Source organism: Dreissena polymorpha, chromosome 5 (genome assembly GCF_020536995.1).
Source record: "Dreissena polymorpha isolate Duluth1 chromosome 5, UMN_Dpol_1.0, whole genome shotgun sequence".
NCBI classification, from domain to species: domain Eukaryota; kingdom Metazoa; phylum Mollusca; class Bivalvia; order Myida; family Dreissenidae; genus Dreissena; species Dreissena polymorpha.
In genome coordinates, this window is record NC_068359.1 from 39140350 (window position 1) to 39165192 (window position 24843).

Here is a 24843-nt window from a genome sequence, read left to right on the forward strand (position 1 = left end):
TTATTTCCATTATACCTGTAATTAGAATTTGACGAGTGATATATTATCTTAATGACGGTATCTACACATGTGCAGACATATGGTGACATCAATTAGCGCTTTTAATCCACACTTGGAGATCAAAAAATAAGTTAGGGGAATTGAATGTATACCATTTCCAACGCGGAAATGTGGTCTTGACAAGTGCGAGTGTAAGCTTCAATGTTTAGAATTACCGTAATCCCCCTTAAACAACATTAATTTATTTCAGAACTTTTAATGACATATAAGCATTATTAAGTGTGGATTATTTCACGTGTATATGAACAACGATATGGAATGGTAACTACTTTGCGTAACTTAACGAAATCCACTTTTATACGTTAGAACATGGGGATTTCGGTACCCACTCGTCGTCGAGAGAGTGTAAAATCTAACCGAAATGCCAGGTATACAGCGCTTTTTCGTGTACAAAATATGTGGGGAAAATGTGTCGTTAATATTTTAGTACATAACATGTGTACATATAAGTGAAGATGGGTTAATTTACACGTAGTTACATGCTAGATTTCGGTAAATGCGCACGCGTTTTAGAGCGTGTTTAGCGTACCGAAATACCCGTTTTAGATAGCTAATGTTTTTTTAACTAATAATTTCTGCATTTCCATTATACCTTAATGACACAATCCCCTTTAACCAGTGTTATAGGGGATTAAAAAGTCCATAAAAATCACCCGCAATATCGCGTAATCTGTAGACAAAGAAGACACTTTGATATTTTCTAACCGCTTATGCCTCACTTACAGATAATTCGGTCGCCGGCCGATGTGTCCGATCTACAGGCATCGGGAAGACTGGACACGTCGGAGCTTGTGATTTGTGCATAAGCCACCTGATTAAGTGTCCAGGCGAGATGTCAATTGGATTTACATTCATGAATGATGTCATTTATTGCTTAATTGTTGAGTACATTAAAATTAACGGGACGTGTAACACCGTCATGCAGTTTGAATATACGCGTACATTTACTATTGAAATGAGGATATATGAAGAACATCATTTTTAAAAAGATATTTCTTGCTATCATTATCGTCGTTTCATTAAAAATATAGTCTAATATTATAATCTATATAATGATTTAATAACTCGAGTACTTTGAATACACTAATACGAAATGATTAACTTTACTTTATACACTATAAAAGAGTCTTTATGGTATGAGATCAAGTAAAATAAAATTATGTTTCTGCGACAATTGCGACTGACTTCAATAAAATTATAGCGCGCTCGTTAAAAGGCAGACGATAGAACGCCGACCGTATAGACAATGTTGTGCATATATAGATAGAAAAATATCATTTGTATTTTCACTTTTTATTAAATGGCACGTTTGCCAGATCTTCACTTTATCTTCTTTAACGACATATTTATTATGTTTTGCGTTTAAAACATATGGGCGTTATTTAGTTACCAAATGTTCATAAATGAATCAATAGTCTGTTAATTTGCAAATCAATGATAAAATTTGTGTTGTGTAACAAATAATACACGTTAAACAAACACATTTGTTGCTAATATTAAAGTGAGCTAATATTTCATTGGCACAGTGTGATTTCTTTGCGTTTGATTAAATTGAATTAAATCATTAAACATTGATCAGTTGCCCTAAACTTGTAAATCTTATATTTTATAAACAATGTTAGCATATTGTATCGATCTTGATAGTTTTTTGGAAAAACATTGAAAGCTGTTTACAAGCACGGGTTTAATAATGCTTCTTTTTTTTGGAGAAAAGAAGTATTAAATTTAGAAAAAATCTGAAAATATATGTGCCTCTCTCTCTGTCTTAATTTACAATTGCACGTTTCTCAAATTTTATTTTATTGAATATAGCTTCTTTAACGAAATATTCGCGTTTACAACACCTGGGCCTTGTTTAAAATCGATATTTCACCGAATCAAAATATTCTTCCGGTAAAACAATTAAAATTATCATTTTTTTCACTGTTAATTGTACGGTTTTAAACGGTGAATTATCAGTTTAAATTCACTGATATTTTTCGATAAGCCACCAGAAAGCATAAAATAACATTGATCAGTTCCCGTACACTTGTAGATCGGATTATATTAACAATATTAGCATATATTTTCGATCTTATCGATAGTTTTGAAAAAAAAATATATTTAAACGGGTAAAAGTTTACAAATCCGCGCGTAATATTATACGGATGTAATGATTCGTTGTTTGTGTCTGAGACCTCTATGCTTGTGTGGAAATGAGGTATATATTTTAAAATAGAAAATATATATGTATATCTTAGTGATTATATAGATTTTTTTCACGACGCTGTGCGATTTCTTTGCCTCATGAGTATTAATTTATTAAATACTAAATATTACAAATACTGCGATAAGTTATGGCAATTAATTAACGAAAGGGTCTTTTTCCAGTACATCTGTTTTTATTGTTTAACCATGATAATGGTCGCTGCACTGTGACCACAGCAGGGTGTCAATAAACAGAGATATAATATTATACTGTGATGGCCTCTTGTGAAGGCCTACTTTAATTCGTTTTCGGACCCAACGCGTGTGCTATACCCATGTTTATTGACACCCTGCTGTGGTCACAGTGCAGCGACCAATATTAATACTTTTGCTGTAATTTACGAAAGAGGATGGTGACCATACATTAATTCATATATAATATATGTATACGAACAATAATGCATTTGTAAAATATGTAACTACAATCTTCAGGAATTGTTTATACATCTATATTCTGATTTAAATCTTCGTTTTCCTTCTTTGGCCATATTGTGTTTATTTTCCAAAGTTCTCTATATGGTCTGCGTTCTCGCATACGATATATTCATAGAAGAAATTATCGATTTCTGGGATTGTCAATACGGCGTGCTTTAAATCTATAAAAAGGACGTATCTAAATATAGTGCACATAAGCCCCGCCTTTTCATCGGTTTTCAGTCGCTACGCATGCGCTATGGAATAAGCGCAAACAAACACAAAACAAACGCTTAAACGCTATACAACGGTTAAAAACGCAATCGCTATTAATCGCAACCTTGCGGAACACAATCGCTAACTCTACTGTAACACCTAAAGAACAGACACTGGTTCAGTGTATATCCTTGTAACTTTATTGTTATGAGCATTGGATTAAAGTTGCCATTGAGATAAGCGTGTCGTTTAAACTGAATTGATTTTTCTATGACTCCTGTCACATCTTAAAATAATGGCATTAATCTATTCTACAGCACAGTTTCAGCTGCAATCGATATTTCAATTATCCAAATACAACGGATATGCAAAACTGCGCATGCGCGAATGGGACAGTATTTTTTTATCACTCCGCACGTAATTGCTAAGGTAGCGGGCGACAGTATTTTTTGGACAGTATTTTTTTCCCGCTGGTGGCACGTGATTGCTAAGGTAGCGGGCCACAGTATTTTTCGGACAGTAAATTTTTCCCGCTGGGTCTGACAGTTTTTCTATGTCGCGATGGCCTATGGGACATTAGCATTGTGAATAAAAGTGAGGTATAATAATATATAAATATAACATGTCTGACAGGGTGACAGTCAATTTGTCAACTTGAGGAAATACTGTCAACCGAGGCGAAGCCAAGGTTGACAGTATTTTTCCGAATAATTTCAACTGATCCCCTCTTGATTTTTGGTAATCATGTATACAAAATTACCTGAACAAATTGTGATCATGCTTGTCTAGTTAATTGAGCCAAACCCGTTTGTAAGTTTATTAACGTCGGTTGGTTTGACGTTTGACATATGCTGTGCACTTGTACACCCACTATTACCTCTATACTGGGGGACATAGTGTTTTTGCCTCTGTCTGTTTGTTGGTTTTTTGGTTGGTTTGCGTCACACTTTAACATTTGCCATAGCTTTTGCAATATCGACGATAGGAACTTCATATTTGGCATGCATGTGTATCTCATGGAGCTGCACATTTTGAGTGGTGACAGATCAAGGTCAATTTCATCCTTCAAGTCAAAGGTCAAATATATGGGGGGACATAGTGTTTCACAAACACGTCTTGTTTTTGTTTTATGTCAAGGTTCAGACACTGAAAATAGAAATACAGCAATGATTTTATATGCTTTATTTCTTTGTCAAAGCTTTAAAGTAGTATTCAATTTCAGAGATAGTTCTAAGTCAAACCTCTGGTGAAAATTAAAACACAACCAATCTTTGATTCTGTTGTGGCAAATCGACATCAAATTTAATCATGAAACATATCTCGTGTACTGATACAAGGCGATATGAAGTTATTACTTTCTTATCAAATTTGGCACTCTGTATTATGGGCCACGTTTGACGTTTTTAGCTTTTTAAAACAGAATAAGACCCCTGATGCTTTCGATTGACTGTTGCAATGCAGGTAACCTCAGTTTTATTCACTTTTATTTATGTTGGTGGTTTAATGTACATTTGTTGCTTATTGTTTGCTTGCCAAAAATAAAGACCCCCGTGCTGTAATAAGGTTTCTCTCCTGCTTGCACAGATCAAGTTTAACTTTTTTTCGTACAATTCATTAGAATTTTAATGGCAAAGCCTTGTTTTTCGTATTATTGGGGAAATATTTCGTGCTGGAATACTAACATAATCATTGACGATATTTATATAGTCCAAGTAAATAATTTTAAACACTGGTTTTTACTTCTTGCAATTTTAGATTGCAGATGCAGTGGGCATGAAGTATGCGTGGTACGGGGTTTTGAAAAGATGTAAGTTAACTGCAAATTATTATTGTTCATGTAAAAATATCAATTATTGCACCAAATTTACCACACACCCTTGAAGCAAAGTTGAGGTGTTCAATAGTAAGAAAATGCCATTAAATGATATATTATGCTGTTTCTTTCAGATATCGTTGTGTAGCTTTAATACAATAATGGTTATATCCCAAAGGCGTTTTGCCGGTTCCCAGTGTTGCTTTAATACAATAATGGTTATATCTCAAAGGTGCATTGCCGGGTTCCAATGTAGCTTTTATACAATAATGGTTATATCTCAAAGGTGCATTGCTGGGTCCCAGTGTAAAAGCGTTTCTCACTGTGAGAATGGAGCCACGTGTGTGAACAATGGTAGTGTTGACCATTGCTACTGTACTGCAGGGTACACTGGGAACTTCTGCACTGAAATGGCAGTAAGTACTAATATCGTCATCTTAGTTTGAGTTATAACCTATTCAACGTTTTGTGTATAAAATACAAAATTAAGGGCCAGTCTCTATGATTTAAGAATGAAGACGAATTGAATACAATAGAGTGGTAATGACACAGGCCCAATTAACAATTGAAACGTACTCGTTTGCAATATACAGACCAAGCATAAACGATTGATGTTTCAATGATTGTATAAAGATCTTTGTATATGTGCATTCTCTCTTCGATTTTCTTAATTAAGTCAAAATAATTTGCAAAAAAATAATAAAAAAGAAACATTTATACGTGTTAATACATTTAGATTAATATATTTTATGTCCCCCAGTCTACGCTGGGGGATATCTTGTTTTTGCCCTGTCTGTTTGTTGATTTGTTGGTTTGTTTTCCGCAAACAATTTGCCATGACTTTTGCAATATCGAAGATAGCAACTTGATATTTGGCATGCATGCGTATCTCATGGAGCCGCACATTTTGAGTGGGGAAAGGTCAAGGTCATCCTTCAAGGTCAAAGTTCAAATATATGGGGTGGAAATAGTGTTTCACAAACACATTTTGTTAAATTTATTTTCATTGGATTATGCCGAATTACATTTATTGACCAACATTGTAAAGTTCAAAACTGCATTGGCTGGTATTTTTGTAGGCATTAATTTCCATCCAAACAAATCTTCTTCCAATCACTTTAAAGAAACGAGTTTGCTAACGCTTTTGACTTTTCGTATGTTAAAGAAAACAATATATCAGATATTTTACCTTCTAACAAAAAGCCTGCCTTTACCAACATTCACCCATGATTCGAATCTGTTTATTTATTTTCCTGTCGTTTTTTTCGTTGTCAGCAGTTTTATTTTGACTGCAAAGCTTGTAATATACTGAGCTGTTGTCGCTAAGGTAGGTAGGCGATACGTACTTTCACTGAATACTTACCTTCTCTAATTACAATATATTTTTATAAAAATGAAATACCAATTATCTAAGGGCTCTGCTGGTCGTCTAAAATTTACACATGCGCCTCAAAGCCGGACAGTAAAGAAAGGTGGGGAGTCTGACAACCTTTGTCAGGTGGAGAAACCTGCATCAGGACCACCTGTCGTCTACTCTTGGTGAGTCAAACATACCAAACAGTTCCATACCCCCTCCAACAATATTTATGTTCTCAATAGCTTTTTTGTCTTGTCATGTTTTGATTTGGAAGTTTTGCGAATTGATGGATCAATTGTGTAACATATACAGGGAATACTTATTTTACATATGGCAACACTAGTCATGGTTACTTATAGAGTTTTTTGTCTTCTGAGCCCATTCTATGTAGTGTTTAACCAACGCTTTAACATATACAAATTCAACAAACGGTGTATGGCGGACAGTAGCGCGCCTGGTCGGGCAGATGAATCTAGAAGGTAAATTCTGGTAAATTTATAGTTTGCATTGACCAACCTTGATGAAACGTTGGGTAGTGCAACCCTGCATGAATTCCTAGCTTGGGAATGCACTTGGTGCCCGTTGGGTCAAGGTCTTAAGTTTGGATGGCGATGTTTAGCTCATAAGCTCCGGAAGTTTTTATGCAGACTTTGCTTGGTATAGCAAATTTAATTGTAGAAATTGATGAAACATTGAAAACCTTCTTGTGTGACAGAAGCACATTTTTTTGTTAATTTGTTTAATCGGTATATCAAAGGTATGTCCTTATTAATGTAAACATGCATTAAAACATAACACTTTCCTTTTATTCAAACACATCTTTTTTGTATCAGTGTTAGGTGATTATAATCATAAAGAATACATATATACAAAGCCAATAATATTTATTCGATACAAGCTTCCAATTATATCAGAACTCACGATTATAAGAATTCAACAATAATTTTACAACACAATTTTCCCGTTATCGAATGTGCGCTTGCGAACACCACGTACATTTCATTTAAAAGCATTGTACTACTACTACTTCTCCTACTACTGATTTTACCGCGCCCTAAAAAAGTGTCCCGAAGACAATTTTTTTATAAATATAAACAATAAATACTATTTATAAAAATAGATGTTTGCGTTAACCAACTAGTTAATAAATTATTATAAAAATATAATATTTAAAAACAAAATAATACCGGTGAACCGCCAAAATGCCTATTTAAACTGAATATACTATATACATGTTAACTTATCAGTTAATGAAAGCGACAATAAAAAGTTGAATAACTCTTTTACTAATGCTTCATTCAGTATAAGCATTCCTTAGAGCTTGTTCCAAGAATTGTTCAGACTTTGACAGTTCATTGTTATAGATGCTATTTTATTTATCAATTTTCCAATCAAGTGTAACGTTTATTACAGGTATTTTAAAGGACGAATCATAGGCGATTACCAAAGAAGTTCCAAATTTGGAGACCAAGGACAGGGTCTGCTAATGGTACATATGTAATTATTGCTTTCCTTCTTGGATTACCTCCCCAATAAATATTTGCATCAGACGTACACAAAGTTAAGCGTGATATACGTTAACAACGAAACCGCTTTTTTTAACGTATGCTGATATGATAAAATATCTACACATGTATATTAATCATGTTTTTACCAGCATCAGTAAATTTAGTCAACAAATAGCGCGGTTCATTCTACCTGAATCTATGTGCATGCTTACAAGGCAAAATGTATTATGCATATATGCGAGTTGTTAATGTTATTATCCCGTTATAAAACACTTAATAAATAACAGGATAAAACGTAAGAAAATAATCTGATAGAATAAAAAATGTCAGATGTCAAATATATAAATTTAATGATATCGGTAAAAATGAACTCGAAAACAATACGTCTAGAAGACAAATTTCACTAGGAGAGCAAGTTACAAAAGTTACTTTTCAAACTTACGGGGGAAGATTTGATTTGTACTTATTTATCTATACTTCAAAAGTAAAACATTAATTTTCAGGTAAATAAAGTGTTTGAGCCTTTCTACCGCAATATACAATTCGCAATTAGGATTTTGTAAAGTTCGTTCCACAGTAAAACCAATTTTAATGTTGAAGATTAAGAGCTTTATTTGAAATGCAGCATTGATGATTTAAATGTAATTTGGGTGTTGTTCGCTGATTATATGGCTATTGTAGATAAAACGGAAGACTCTCATAAGCATTTATATATTGCTTTCATATTGTTGTACATGGGATCTCACTGAAAATACTACAAAAACTAAAATAATGGTTGTCCGAAAACGCGTGGCGTTATAATCAAATGCAAAATGATCATTTAATAGCCAACCAATGGACGTCTTTGATAATATTATTATTCTACGTACTGTTTTCAATTACACCGAGAACTTTTTGTGATAACATTGAACGTTGAACATGTAAGGCCCTAGTCTCCTTAAATGTTTTTTTGTGTGAAGACTACGACTTTGATCTATCGCCAAAAACAGTTCAACTTTTCGATGAATTTTATCATCAATACTTTTTTCGTTCAGATTTTATTAACAAAATCAAAAGAACGAGAAAGAATTCACCTTACATTTTGTAAAAGTTCACAAGGAGTAAGAAGCAATGCGTTGATGCTGCTGTTTCTGGTGAACAAATATTTACTTTTTATCCGCAGGTACATTCGACTAATTAAATATTGGTTTAAAGTTGAAGACAGTGATAAGATATTATATTAAGGACTGTTTATAAAGAGGCTCTTAAATATTGCATAAGTTGAACAAGAAATTGGGTCACGAATGTAAACTCTCTGAACAAATACGGATTTACGAACTTGTTTGATAATTACCAGTATGTTAATAAAACGAATTTCTCTCCGAATTTGAAAGCAGGGAAAGAGATTGTTTGAAATAACATTGAGTTCACTCACTTCGATATCCAGTTTTATTATTGTACAACGAATAAAAAATATTACTGACTGTGACAAAAATTTAGATATATTACCTAAAAGCCTCATATTTTACTTCTGTAGATTAAGAACGTCAAGTCATCCATTAATAATTTAAACGAGTAGGTTCAGTAATTATCACATAGCTAGCTTGGGAAGAAATATATATTCTATCTGTTGTAAGCCATTTGACATTGAAACTGAATACCATTTCGTTTTAATCAGCCCTTGTTATAACGATATCAGGGAATACTACACAAAATCACCTCAAGCAGTTATCAGTATATACATTTTTAAACCTGACCAGAACATGTACTTAAGAAGTACTTGTTACGTTATATGTTTTTGTTAAAGAAGCGCTATCAATAAGAAGGTCCACATTGAATGTTGAATACCAGCTGCATGGTTATGTTCCACTGTTTGTTTGTTTATTCGATTGTGTATTTATTTTTAAGTACATACTCCTAAATTTGAATTTACAGTACCTGCAATTACACTGATGTAAAATGTGAATTTCTGATTGTGTTACGACATTTAATACAAAGATGTGTTATTTATGATAATTAGCATAAAGATCCATAAGTTTTCTTTTGGTTCCGAACTTATAATCACAAAAATAAGCAAATATAATATAATTCAAGTCATTCACTGCTATATAAACATGCATTCAAAACATGTGGATCAGTAACTTATAGTTTCTGTATAATTTATTTGTATATTGGTTGTTCAAACTGAATACCTAATAATTTTCATTGAATACTACCTTTCTTACAATTTCCTCAGCATTATTTCTGACATAGGTATTTGTCGTATATGCTTAGAGTTATTTTGGGTTGCATTTTATACATACACATCAATTTTTATGTAATCCTTTATGTTCAAAAGTTCATTGAATAATCTCTGTGTATCAATTGGCAGATCAGTTTTCCTTACTTTTGATTCATTTCTTCAAAACTATTTTTGTCATAACATTAATTTTGTTTTAAAAAAGGTATTTGTTATATGTTACATGTATATATATTTCCTTCACTCATTCTTTACAACAAAAAACAAAACAAAAATATTTTGTTTACACTGATGTGAAATATTAATGTCTGATTATTAACCGTGTTGTATTCTTTTTATATTTGCAAAAATGTTGCCCTAATTAGTTTTATAATACTAATAATACATAACTATTATAAAATATTTATACACATGGTATGCCCCGGATGGTATGCGTAAGATAATCCACTCGTCCATTTTTGTTTATTTTCCATAAATATAAACAGTATAATAATCACGATAATATTGTGAAACATTCCGATTGTGTCCAACCATTTTCATGTATTACGTTAGATATTATATTATACCAACTACTTAATACTGTATGATCACTTGCTCTTCACATGGCCTATTGATATGTTTAATATTTCGTTCTGAAGCCTGATGAGGAACTTTGCACAATTCGTAATCATTTTTTGCCCTGCTCTTTTTCTTTTACAATACATGTGCGTTGGCGATGCACATATTTTACCAAACTGGTTCTTTACCGAAATGTCATGGACATTTCTGTTCTGATTTTAATTATGTATGTATTTTCCTGATCTCACGATCTGTCACTGCAGTTAATGACGTTGGAATCATGACCGAACTGTAGTGCAAGAAAAGTTCGTATGTGTTTATTATTTAACTATTCGTAATAGTCATTGCTAATACTTTAAAATCATAACTCATAAGGGTATTGGTTGAACTATAGAAGTATGTAGGCTATTCCTTTGTTGAGCTTCAAAATGCTTTGATGTTTTGTAGATTGGCGACTTTAATAAACAGTTGGAAGGAAGATACACATGTGTAGCTAGAGCGGGCAATGCAACTGCGGAACACACATTTACTCTAACAATGGTAGAGGAATGTCTGCTAGGTTAGTGTATATCTGCTGTAATTTATTTACTAAAGAGTGTATGTAGTAGAAGGTCACTGGCGGTAAATTAATATTTAATCGTGTGGCCGCATTAAAGCAGTTGAAAGCTTAATATTTTAATAAATTTGAAAGATAAGTTTCATTTTCCTGGTGTTCTTTATTTGAATTTATTCAGAAGGTTAGTAAGCTCATGGGCCAGATTTAGCATTAGAATGGGTACCATTCTAAATTCATCTTTTAAACGTACTTTAACAGCTTATGTTATGTGCATATTGCGTATTAGTGGCGTTTAAGATGTCGTTAAAAATGAGTTAAAAGATGCCATGCCTGTCATATTTGAAAAAGTTCTTTATCAATTAAAAAAAAATCTTGGATTGTACTATTCAAAATAAGTGGACATGTTTATGATTCAACGCAGAATGTGGCCACCAACGCTAAAAAGAAATGTATATAAAACTTTTTCCCCATAAATTGTGTTCAATTTTTAAAATGGCTTCACGAGTTTGATCTTGTTATTGTCTGAATACCTGATTACAATCGCTCTACTCCACTGCACAAATTGGCAACTAGAGCTTACAGTGACTTTTGTGTTAGCATTCCTTATTCGTCTTATAGAGTTGAACGTTATTTGTCAATCATGATGAAACATGACAGATCTTACTTAGAGAATTGTTTACGAAACAGGTGAAAATTGTTCCGCGAACGGCAATACAAAGCTACCAGTTAAGAATATATCTTAAAACCTTCCCGAAATATAAAGATTGGTCCGTCAGTCTTGCCGTCCGCCCCTTAGTTTGTTCGTTTTTCCGTCCTTACCAGTTTTAACTAAAATGACACGTATCTTGTATAACATCAATAAATCAAATGAATGTTTTTTTGAAGATTTCGTGATTTTAATTATTTATATGGTTCCGCTCCCGGCACAAAATGGTCTCTTGAGCTTTAATATAATTTACATTTAGTTGATGATATTTTGTCATATTTTTCAAAAAATCTTGGTCAATATTAACCGAACTGTGCATAAATATCCTTGTACGGTGCTCTATCATCTCTCTTAAAATGTTTATGCACACTACTGCACAAAACAACTGTCAGACCTCTATTTGAATATTTTAACCAACATTTTCTCCCAACCTTATGTTATATTTTCAAATCTTTTTACACACATTTTCATTTGAAGGTTATCTGCCAAACCTATTCAAAAGGTTCTGCTCCTCAACACCAAATGGTCTCAATATTTTACATGAATATTTCTTCTATTAGCTTCTATTTAATATGTGAAAATGGTTCCACTAACTGCTCATTAAATTCGAAAAATGTGTAAAGCGTTTGTGTGGAAATGAAAGAAGTTGTATTTATTGCGTTGTGTAAACAGGTGGAAGTAACGTACCCTGGATACTATATGGGCTCAGGAGCCCAATATATTGAAATAAATACGTATAACCGTGTTTTATGAGAGAACAATTGACAAAGCCCCATGAAAAAATCCCCCCCCCCTCTGATATTGGAATACTAACAAGGTCATTAACTATAATTTATCATAGACCTGTCATCGCGGGCAGAAAAATGTCTAAAATATATTTAATCCAAAGCATCCCTTGGACATCTTATTGGCATTTGGACAACCTTTCCAAAAACATTTACTTCAAAGAAATCTGTCCAGCCGTTTACTCACAGTCAGCCGATAACCAAGCAATATTTCGAGCCCGTTTGTCCTCCCGAATAAATCTTGCACAGACTTTCAAAGAATATTTTTGAGTTTTCTCCCCTTAATCGATAGCTTCCGTCCTATTCCTTTAATCAAACGAGGCATGTCACAAAATGCATGCATATGCAACCACTAACCCCTAAAATATAATTCCAATACAATCAGAATGAGTAAGTATTTTTCATTAATTTACATTTGTCAAAGCGTCGTTGTTGTTGTTGTTGAATGGATGATTCTGTGCCTGGCTCTGTCAGTGTAATTCCAGCTAAGCCGAGATCAAGAGCAATGGCGACTTTCGTTTTCAAGTAAATAAAATTTAGGGTGTTAACAGTTGTTGCAAAGAAAATATAAACTTTTGGATTTTTTTTTCATAGATCTTTGTCAATTTTTCTCTCAAAAACACGATAACATATATGATGTTTTTGAATATATTGGGCTCCTGGGCCCATATACTGTCCAAGGTACGTTACTTCAACCTGCGGTTGTGTATGCATTCAGACTGCAATGTACGTCTCCTCTTCACATTGCAAGTGTGTTGTTGTTTTTTTTTTTTTGGGGGGGGGGGAATTACCAGTAAAGTGTTAGCACAAACCACTTACGTATATTTTTCTAGAGATGCAAGGACCATCGGATTCAGATTATGATACCGATGAAACTGCCATCGTGTTTTGTGCGGCCTACAGAGCAAAGGACGTTTGGTGGGAGAAAGATAATGTGAAAATTAAAACGGAATCAACCGGAAAATTCATTGTAAGATAATGATTTTATCTAGATCTTTGTACATTTGTTAACATGCGATGATATAATGAAGCCATAAATGGACATCATACGTGTATATGAATATAATAACTGGTTATTACCCTGCTTTGTTTGTGCATCACCACAATTTTGTGAATTGTGACGTCATACCGTAGTGGGCAAATACTGCTTTCGTTTCCGCATCGTTGTCGCTTAGTTATTAAGTTTTATTGAATCGGATCATTTGCTTTCTATCGTTTAACTTTTGTATTTTACACAGGCGATCATGTAATTTACATATTGTCATAAAAATAAGTCCCAAAAAACGTTGCACGTAACCAGAAGAAATGATCAAACCATATTCATTTTACTCTAGCATAGTATATATATATACATGATCGAGTTGTCATTCACTGGTATTCTCCGCTCATTCTCTGTCTTGCATTATTAAGTACTTAATAGTGTTTCTTCTTTTTCATAAACTTGGTCTTAAATATATAATAAAAATTACAAAAACAGCATTCTGCTAAAACTGAAAGCGTAAGATCCGCCCGTCATTTTCAATCCCATTAAAACTCGACATCATTTTGTTATTTTTATAGATATATTTAATGCAAACTCTTCATACAAAAATACAAATATCGTCCTTTAAATATCATGCGTATCTTATTAAACGCATATATAAACATTGATGATACAACTGTTATCAACTTATAACACACTATTACATAGACCTTTGTTGCAGAAAATGCAAAACAACTTTCTTCGTATCGCTTACACAGCAACAAATGACTCGGGTGTGTACACGTGCGTCGCCCATGATACAAAAGGCTGTGAGAGCAGACGCAGTGCACGGCTCACTGTATTGAACAGGGGAAACTATGAAAAATGTAAGTTATACCGAATGGCGCCTTTAGTATTATGTCATGATATGTATCATATATATCTGATGATATAGTTAGATATAATATTTTATTTTTGGGGCAAACGTTTGTGTATGGGTCGATGTTATCTTTTATAGAACATAGCGAGCATAATTTTAAATGTCGCATGAGACATCAATAAAATAACACCATCGCGTGCTGCCAAAAGATACAAACTACACGTCAAAGAAAAAAACAAAATTTAACGAACGTACAACTTTAAGTTTATGTTTTGCGTCCGAAGATGCTAACGTCTGTCCATTTTTTACATTCTGTTATGCAATTACATTTGAAACGTTTGAAATGCTATTCGCATTTACAAAATTATACTGAGCAGTACATGTTTATTTCGTCGATTCGCTTACGGAATCGCCATGACTGGTCACAACGTTTTGTTAAATTTGCATTTGTTATTTAAACATGTCTCGGATTTTAATATTCCTTACCGAAAGCATTGTTTCGCCATTCATATTTGTTTCTTATTATACACGATAAGTATTGATGCAAAGCATCAAAAGGCGTTACATGGAACGAAATTTTTCTACTGTAAATATGAATATATTGGCCGATTATTTTAAACAAAATAGAAAAAGATACTGGTATAACCATTATACCGGTATCCGTGTGCAGTTTTCATTAATGGAACAGAACTGTGTAGGTTTAAAAAAAATCTGCTTCATCCTGTAAGCGTAATTTCATATTTTTCTCAACTTCAAGGGGAGATGATTCTGAACTTATTCTTACATTGCTCATTTACGATAGGGGTTGAGTACTCATTGATATGAAAACACTGTAAAAGTTTGAAAAAAAATGAATGAAAACTGTAAATTGTATAAAGAAGCTGCATTTCACAAGACTTTGAAATTCAGTAAAAAATCACAATAGATGTATTGCTCCGTTGTTCATCATTTTCAACAGGGTTCGAGTAATACTGATATAAAAACACTTAACAAGTTTGGAAAGATTCAGACGAAAGTTGTGAAATCTTTTAAACAAGTGGAAATTGTTTATTTTGTCCAATTTAATAGAAAAAAAATCTGGACTTATTGTCCCGATGTTTCTCATTTTAAATGAGGTAAAAATGCTCATTGAAATGAAGACACTGTAAGTTTGGAAAGAATCTGATGAAAAATGTTGACATAATCACCTAACCAAGCAGTTTTTCACTTTTATTTTTAAATTCAAAGAGACATAATTCTGGACTTATGGTCCGATATTGCTCATATAGAGTTTGGGTTGGGTCCTCATTGATAAAAAAACCTGTGAAAGTTTGGGAACACTCGGATGAAAATTTTGGACTTCGAACAAGGATTTCAAAATTTCTCAACTTCTAAGGAAGATAACTATGGACGTTATGGTCGGATAATGCTAAAGGGCCCATATCACCTGGATGATAATACGTGTCGCGCCTCGCGCTCTATATGTGGTTCTAAAAAAAACTCCGAGGAGTGCTTGACTCTAGGAAAACGGGATGCTGGGACACAGCTCCTCCTTGATAAGCGACTGCTTCCTTTATCGCAACTCATTGTTACAATCAATAATACGTGTCGCGCTTCGCGCTCTATATGTGGTAGGGATAGGCCTATGATAGACAACCAAAAAATACATGGATAATAGATGTGTTGTTTGCATTTATTTGTTAATATAAAAACACGTGTAGTTTTAATAAGATATTTAAGTGATGTAAACCATTTTAATTAACGTTGTCACCACGTTGCATCCATTAATTTTAATAAAAATGTCCAATTGTGGTAAAATGGATTTTAAAATGTCTACATAAAAGAAAGCTTCATTATATTTATCAACTTGACTGAAAACATTGTCAGCCGCCATACTGTTCCGTTCGTGCCGGAACCCGGGATTGAACCGGGGGGCCTTTAGATGACTGTTGCGTAAACAACTTCAGTCTAACGCTCTCCCAACTGAGCTATTCCGGCTAACATTCACTTATGTACTGCTATTTGGTGAAGTTGTGTATAGCGATCGTTATTATATGTCTATTAATAAACTAATACATTGTACGTTTTCGTTCCACTACGCCTTCCAATAAACTTGCTTACGCGATAGGTCGTTAAATATCGTACTACATTTATTCTCCACTAAATAAGCAAATTAGAAAAACCACAAAATAAATATATTTTGATTATGTTTTGTTTTTATACAAAACATCATTTGTTTTTATACAAACCCAGAAAGTTTCGCGTATTTGCCCAGTCCCTGTGATCTTTTCCCTGTTATCAGTTGTGGATCAGTTATTAATTTAAACAATTAGCTTTGCATTATTGGCAATAAATGTTTTAATAAATGTAATAGGCACAAATGCAGTACTTATTTACACTAATTTACACAAAACATAACCACTATGCAAGATATTCTTAAAACAAAAATATATACATTGATCCGTAAAATAACATTTCCCATAAGATAAAAAAAAATGCATTACATACTAGTCGCCGCCCTCCAGGGTGACGCCAATAACACACTTTGTATCAACACTATATTTATAAATTCTGTGTCGCGCGAAACGTATTGTATCATTTTGTATGCATTACGCCGTATTTATTTGTCATTTAAAGCAATGCGTTGTATAACTTTATAACACATAACTGGTCTAATTATAGATGTACACGCCAATCCAGCTATGAAAAATACCGAAGTCTGATTTAGTCGTGTGATAAATATTGTTGGACAAATAACGGTGTGTTTATATGTTCGGTATAATAAAATAAATACTCCACGCCATTCAACGCATTGTCGCGCCCAGCAATATTTAAGTCAACCGAGACATTATCCTCAGGATGCCATTATGTTGCATCACCCACTGTGGGATGTGAGGTAAACATACATGTATACGGGCGTTGGCAGTTTTTATTTTATTTTATAAGCAAGTGGTAAAACATACCTTATTTTTTGCTTACTGTGCAAGGTGTTTTCCTGGAGCAAAAAAGAAATGAAATAATAGGGCCTACCTGATTATGCCTCCACATTTACACATTTTCATTTTGGTTTACGCTTTATGACAATAAATGAATTAAGTGATGTAAGAGTAGCTTTAACATCGAATATCTCTGTGTTATGACGTAAAAATGATGTCATGAATGATTCAATTAGCGTTTTAAAATCATGATATTAAAGTGCCATTATTTGCGCGTCATTGTAGCTAAATTAAAGTTTTGTTGATTATTGTATACGTTTTAAGTTCACCTGAGCACATATTGCTCTTGGGGAGCTTTTAGGAAACTTTGTTATCCGTCGTCCGTCAAAAACCCAGGCCTGAATGTGTCTCTTTATGCGTGCATTTACTTTTTCTTTATTCAAATGTCACTCCTTTACTGCAAGGCAGCTTTATATAATGAAACTTCGCAGTATTTGTTTTTAAGTAATCATTAAAGGCAATCTAATTTTGTTTTCATTTAATATCGTTTAGGCCTCTCCACAGAAAGTGTATTCAATTTGTATTTATACTTTTCAGATTGTGGTATTGCCTATACAGATCAAGTACGCAAATACATAGCCCAAGGTTACATTTCTATGGGCGATGCAGCCTTACCAAAGGACAACCCCTGGCACGTCAGTTTAATTTCAAAGGTGCGATTACTTGTAATGCATTCTCGATTATTAACTCATGGATTAGAGTGAGAATTATAATACATCATCAAATTACGTTTATTAATAAGAACAAATTCAGAAGTAATGAATTATAAAGTCCATTATTACTTTGTTCATAACATATTGAAGTATATGTATATGTATGCTCCTCGGAATATGGATCATTAAGCATTGCACTTGTCCGTCCGTCCGTACGTCGTTCGTATGTCCCGAAGCGTATTTTTAAACTCATCTGAATTTGTTGAGTGGTTATCACTCTAACTTTCACAGTTGAATGACTTGAAGGTGCAGGTGATGGTTAAAAAAGGAATTTGTGTCTGGAGTTTTGACAGAATTATGGCCTATTGTCTTTTTTTACTATAAAATATATAGTCCCAAAATGTTGTGCTTTAAAATCCGCTTTACTACGGCTGGATATGCTTAATTTTTCACAGTTGACTTACTTTAATGTATAGATGATCGTTGAGAAAGTCATAAGGCTGCAACGAGTTTCGGCAGAATAGTGGCCATTAGTAATTGTGTCAACTGTAGAATATATCTTGAATTGTCTGAGTCCAAACATGTTTTGTGCGGGCATTAGTGTCCGTGACACATCATTCCTCTATAGAATATTGACACTCGGAAATGTATGTTCTCAAATCCTCTTTAACTATTGGGTAGATCTTGAGTAAACTTTCAATGCCCTTAATGTGATGATGAACGTAAAGAAAGCGCTTTTGATGGCGACAAGTTTCGGCAACATTATGACCTTTTGTCATTTTGTCCAGTGTCATAATGTGTATCACGAGGCTTTAGAGACATATTTTTTTCACTTTAGAAAAAACGGTCAAAAAACTTTAGTTTTTCAACTTTTGTTTAACTGCCTAGTGGATTTTGCTCAACATGTCACGGTAAAATAACTTAAATCTGTATATAAATGTGAAGAAAAAAGGCTGTTACGAGATTTGTCAACACTATGGCCCTTTGTCTGTTTTTCCGCCTTCGAATATTTAATTCGACAATTTTGTGTTTAACTTTTCTTAAGTTATTGCAGGATCTTGCTCAAAGTTTGTCAACTAAATGATCGTATTGTCTTAACGAAAGGAATATTGGCTGCGACGAATTTTAGGAACCTTCATCCTATTATTCCGATATTGAATGTATTGTCTCAAATGTGTGTGTGTTCAACTCCTCTAACTGCTTATCGAATTCTGCTCAGACTTCAAAGCTCAATGACCTTGAAATGGCCTTATGTGTCATATGTCAGATATATAGTAGATTCGTCCATGTCCAAACATATGTTGCTGGGCCTAACTGTCGGTTACACATTTCTTTGTAAAAACAAAATGTACTTAAATTTAAGAATCTTTATTTTTCGTTTTGTTAAGGAATGCAACTTTGTTACTTTTGTCTTAGGGAGATCATTTTTCCCCATGATCAGGTGTGCGTCGTCGAAATAAACTCCGCGAAGTAAACTCGTTATTAAGGTGTGTTAATTTAGCTGTAATATGTTAACATGTTTTCTTTAAGTCTATGAATCAGGATTTCGCAGCTGTATGGCAGATGATAGCCAAAAATTCAAGCGTTTACATTTGTTCGATAAAACAGCTGTTTTGCAGAAGTTTCATAACAGATAAATAAAAAATGCACCCGTTGGACACTGTGTGGCAGATGTTGGCCAGAAGTTCACAGTAATATAACATTTTAACCTAAAATCTCTTGAGCACACTCCGCTCCACAAATATTTCGCAAAGCTGTGTGTCAGAAATTTATCAGAAATTAAGAGAAATATATCATTTGAACGTCTGGCAAACATCTTCTTCACAGGTTTGCGATGGATGCATTGATAAAATTAATTTTACCGTTTGAACTTTTGATTAACATTCGACTTATGGCAACTCGGATGCTGTCGCGTATTACCCTCTTGGGGCAAAGTATACAACTGTCTCTGGGCCCCACGGCTTTTAAGGGCCCCATGAGACCGCTGAGAAATATTTTGTTTGGATGCTTTATGATAAAAAACGCGACCGGCGAACGAACCTGCTCCAACTTGAAAATTCAGATTACCAATTATCGAGCTTTTATGAGACAAGAACGATTGAGTACACTCGCCATAGTGGCCAATGAAAACGACGTTTTGCAGAAAATTGACCTTTTTGAATATTTAAAACGACTTCATTACTGTGAAACATCTCGGAAACACCTGTGCAATCTGACCATGCAGTGCTGTGGGAGTTTTGTGGAACGTCTGCTTACACAGCCGAGATATGAAAAATTATATATTGCGTAGAACTTATTGCATAAAATTAAGCACATATGTGCGACGGATACGTTATTGTAATTCAACCTTTATGAAATTTCTGCGAAACAGCTGTTTGATCGAATAATATAAGCGCTTGATGTTCTGGTCAATTCCTGCAGCATGGCTGGTAACTGAGAATAGTTTTATTATTATAACATCTACGAAACATTTAAGAAACAAATGTGCGACCTCACTTCTGTGAAATTTCTGTCGTACAGTTTCAAATCTTTATCCATGACCTTTTAGAAAACATCTTTAAATGTAACAGCCAACTTAACACTTTATTTTTTTCAGCAGTCAGTAAAATCATCTCGCGAAGAATAATCATGTCATCTTGTTTATTTACATGACATCTTTTGATGTTAGTGTATATGTCTGCCAATTTTATACGTACTGTTTTATCTTCCAAAATAAAATACCTTGTTCCAAGAAATGAAGGGATAAGTAGAAGACACGCTAAGTTTCGAATACAGATAAATTTATATGATCAGAACGAATACACATATCACTAACCAAGGCTCGTAGTTGACGTTTAAATTCGTAGTTGAGGTTTCCTAACCGTAGTTGGGATTTAGGCCTCTCAGAATAAAAATATTCAACACTCACCTAGTATTCATCTATTAATGTCGCCCATTTCTCAAATATTTCCGAATAACCGATTTTGCAGTGGTTTTTAAATAAATGTATTTTATATTTTATTGTTTCAGGGACAAAATCGTCCGTTTTGTGGTGGGTCATTGATAAGCCAAAAATTTGTAGTGACCGCAGCCCATTGTATTGGCGACTATAGACCAGTCAACGATTTTCAGAAAAATGTTATGATAGAATTCGGTATGAGAATGCATAGAATTTATGTTTTGATAGTATAATATGCAATTGTTATAATGGTGCCCCCTTTTAAGAAGTTGGAGATATATAGCATTACATTCGTCCGTCGGTCGGTCGGTTAGTAGAACTTGGTTTCCGCGCGATATATAGAGAACGCTTTAAACAATAAATAAGTATGATGGTTCCTGGGGAGGAGACGTCTATCGATTTTGAGGTAATCAGATTATTTATATTATTGGTGCATCGGAAACATAGGAAGAAAAAAAGACGAACTGTGACGTTGAGTTCATGGGGTCAAAATTCAAATTCACATGTGCTTGTATCAAGATATTGGTTTCTTCGTGATACTTTGAAAATGCTATGGCATCAGATCATCTAAATTGTTATGCTACTTACTTGGCACGAAATAATGACGCATATTGATTTTGCAGTTAACATGTCACTGGTTTAGGCACACGTGCTTGTGAAAAATACTCTTTTCTACATTGAAACTGGGGAGCGTTTTGACCTATGATCATACGAATCGATGCTGTGATCACTTTTGTGGAAATTCAGACGCCTCTTAAATTTGTAGTCATCAGGTCAAATGTTAAGATCCCACAGGGGTTGTATCATGAAATTGGTTTTCATAAAATATCGCTTATTTGGTATTCTGTGAAAAGTTGATAAATGGTTAGCAAACAAATCTTGTTTTATTAGTGGTCACATAAAACATTAACACGAGTCGGAGCCGCACACGATAATGTTTATCTTTAACTACACATCTTTCACACTGAAATCTTCAACTCGTCTTTTTATTTAATATTTCTGTGCGATTAATGAAAAAATATGCGAAACTCTATTGACCATTTCAACATTTTCACTATTGTGACGACTTCCGTAGGACAATACACGATAACAAAAAATACTACGTGAAAATATAAATACGTGATATTTCAAACCGGCAACAAATGAATAAACGGTCTTCCTAAATATTAAAATCATTTGCTGACGTGCCTGAATGAAATATAAAATTAGCAGTCACGTGTAATTATTATTTTTCGTTTGAAAAATCTGTTTTACCATGTCTTTTTGGTTTGCCTTGTTGTTACATCAACGTTTGGTTTCGACGCTTTAGTTTCAGTACGGATTTTGATATATATATATATATATATATATATATATATATATATATATATATATATATATATCTCGATATCACGGAATACTTTCTATACTTTCATATCAGAATATCAATCTATTCATGTATTGTTATTTTTAAAATAGTTAAACGGCGATCCATGTTTGCCAAGGTGAGTGCGTAAAATTATCATGGCCCTTATTTGTGTCATCTGTCTTGCTCCTTCTTAAAATAGGACACATATGTCTTGAACTAAATTGATGAAGATGTTATTAATTTTTACTTCGGATATAACAAAAAGCTTAATCAAAATTTGAAAAAAATGCCATTTCGAAGAGGTAATATGTAACACGTTTAGGATAAAAAATTATATATTTTATAGTCATGTGAAGTCAACATCATAATTCAACATAAATACCATAATGGAACCTCAATTAATCAAACTTTCTATAGCTCTTTGCACAATACTAAAATACATTTTCATATATAACACACTGCCAACCCAACCAGCAACAAAATACACGCAAAATCAAAAGTATCTAATACTGTTCTTAACATGTGCATGGACATACTTTATTTTGTCATGTAGTGATTTTTATCTTGACTATTCATCGAGCTATTAACTTAAATTGCCTGTTTCTACATCAGGTATTTAATTGTAATTCCACGCAAGTTTTCGGCGTCATAATTTTAAGTCACTGACCAAGTTTCATAACTCTAAGATGCAATTTAGCAGAACAATTTCCATATTTGGAATTCGAATATTGGTAAAGGTAAACGTGCAACATCTCTTTTTTCTACTACTAATTGCTACTTCAAACTTCACTCATACGTTTTGGTAAATGAACGTTAAGCACTGACCAAGTTCCATAACTCTCATCCCTTTTTTACAAATAGTATTGGTACGCTTAACGTGCATCATCTCCATATTACTGTTTTTTGTATCAGGTATTCAATTCAAAAGTTACAAATATGTTGTGGATCATTGCGTGAGCTCACTTTCCAAGTTTCTGAATGCTGACATGCAACTAAGAATAATTATGCCCCTTTGATTATATTGAAATTAAAAAATTCGTTTAAGGAAACGAGCAATATCTTCACATTTATGCTCTATAACAGACTTTGAATTGAATTTGCATACATGTCCGGGATGATTGTGTCATGTCACTTAAGAGAAAAACATAACTCTGACCTACATTTAGCAGAAAAATGTCCCGTATGTACTTTGAAAATTGGTAAAAAGGACAAGAGCACATTCAAAAATTCGTGTAAACGTTCACGTACATCTAACTCATTATCCAGATATCTCAAACAGATGTTGAAATAACATTTTTCATACGTATTCCTGGAGTTTTGACCATTCAAGACAAAGACCTATAACAATGACAAACTTTTAATATAAAGAAGTGAAACTCCAACTGCAGGAGCAGTATTGCATTATCATTATTTAAAATTAGTTGGTTCTTTATTTAAGGCAAGTTACCAATTGCCAAAACAGTACGAAACTGCACAATACGAAACAACATACACACATAATAATAAAGCTGGGGTCAACGCCTTGGAATGGTCAATGCAAAGCATTGGGGGTTAAAACCGGTTATAGAGCGCTCAAACTCACTTGGCCCAGCATTAGTCATGATACATATAAGTGTAAATAAAATTTAACCTCATAACATTGCAATTCATATTAAACAATAATAAAAGGGAATTAAAACGTATTTAATTTAATTTCCATTTAATTAGTGAATGATAGGAAGGAGGCCAGAGTTGCAACTTTTTGAGGTACGATGAAATTAAATTACGAACAAATGTCAACCATATCCCTTCTTTTTAGAAAAAGATTTAATAATTTAGCATCATATAGTTAATATTTCAGATCATCATCGTTCAAATACAGGAATAAGCAGCAATAATGGGTGTAATAAATCCATATTAGACAGCTTGGTTGTTTATGTGACTGCTTAAAAAATATATCAAACAAGGAACGCCCGTCGTAGAAAAAATATTTAAAATGTTTAAGGATTAAAACTGATGACCTATGCCTATAGCCCAAAACAGTGAAAGTGGATCGGATGACGTATTTTAGAAGCGATGACACGATGATGTCAAAACAATCCAATGTAATTAAAGGGGCAGGAGTGTAAAATAAAAAAATAAAAATATTAAAGGGGCAGTACTTTAAAATCGAATTACCAATAAAACCAGCTTTGTTAATTTGATATTTTACAATAAAACTTATAAAATGATCATTCCATTAATAATTACAAATTTTAAAAGGAGAAATATAAAGTGAATCGAAAACCAACAAGCATGCGTTTTTTAAGTATGTCAACATCATATCCTTTTGATAAAAATGAGTTAATTAAATTGAAAAGTTTAATATAAAATTTTCTTTATGATATTTTAATTTGCGAACACGTTTCAAAACATCTCCGTAAAATGATTGTTGGCAAATTCCATTAATTAAATGCCATTATAAAGAAATATATTTTGAAATTAAACCACCATACTTTGAGTGAAATTGAGCGAATTTACGTTGTATGTTATGATACAAAAAACCTTGTTTTAGCAATTTCTTCGTTAATATACGATTACGATCATTAACATGTTTAAAACATGAACATGCTCTGGCGTTACGTACCAACTGCGAAATGTTAATACCATAGGATGGACCTTTCGGGATGTT

General features: G+C 33.3%; 1 protein-coding gene across 2 annotated transcripts in view; it reads left to right on the forward strand.

Annotated features, from left to right (window-relative positions):
• The window catches only part of LOC127881247 (uncharacterized), an 84414-nt gene that overhangs the window by 47317 nt on the left and 12254 nt on the right, over positions 1-24843 (forward strand). For both annotated transcript variants that reach the window (XM_052428993.1, XM_052428994.1), the window contains 9 exons: positions 4693-4744; positions 5037-5166; positions 6165-6289; positions 7521-7596; positions 10839-10950; positions 13272-13408; positions 14142-14286; positions 17792-17907; positions 20917-21040. In XM_052428993.1, coding sequence (XP_052284953.1) covers positions 4693-4744; positions 5037-5166; positions 6165-6289; positions 7521-7596; positions 10839-10950; positions 13272-13408; positions 14142-14286; positions 17792-17907; positions 20917-21040 — 1017 coding nt within the window. The remainder of the gene's footprint in view (positions 1-4692; positions 4745-5036; positions 5167-6164; positions 6290-7520; positions 7597-10838; positions 10951-13271; positions 13409-14141; positions 14287-17791; positions 17908-20916; positions 21041-24843) is intronic.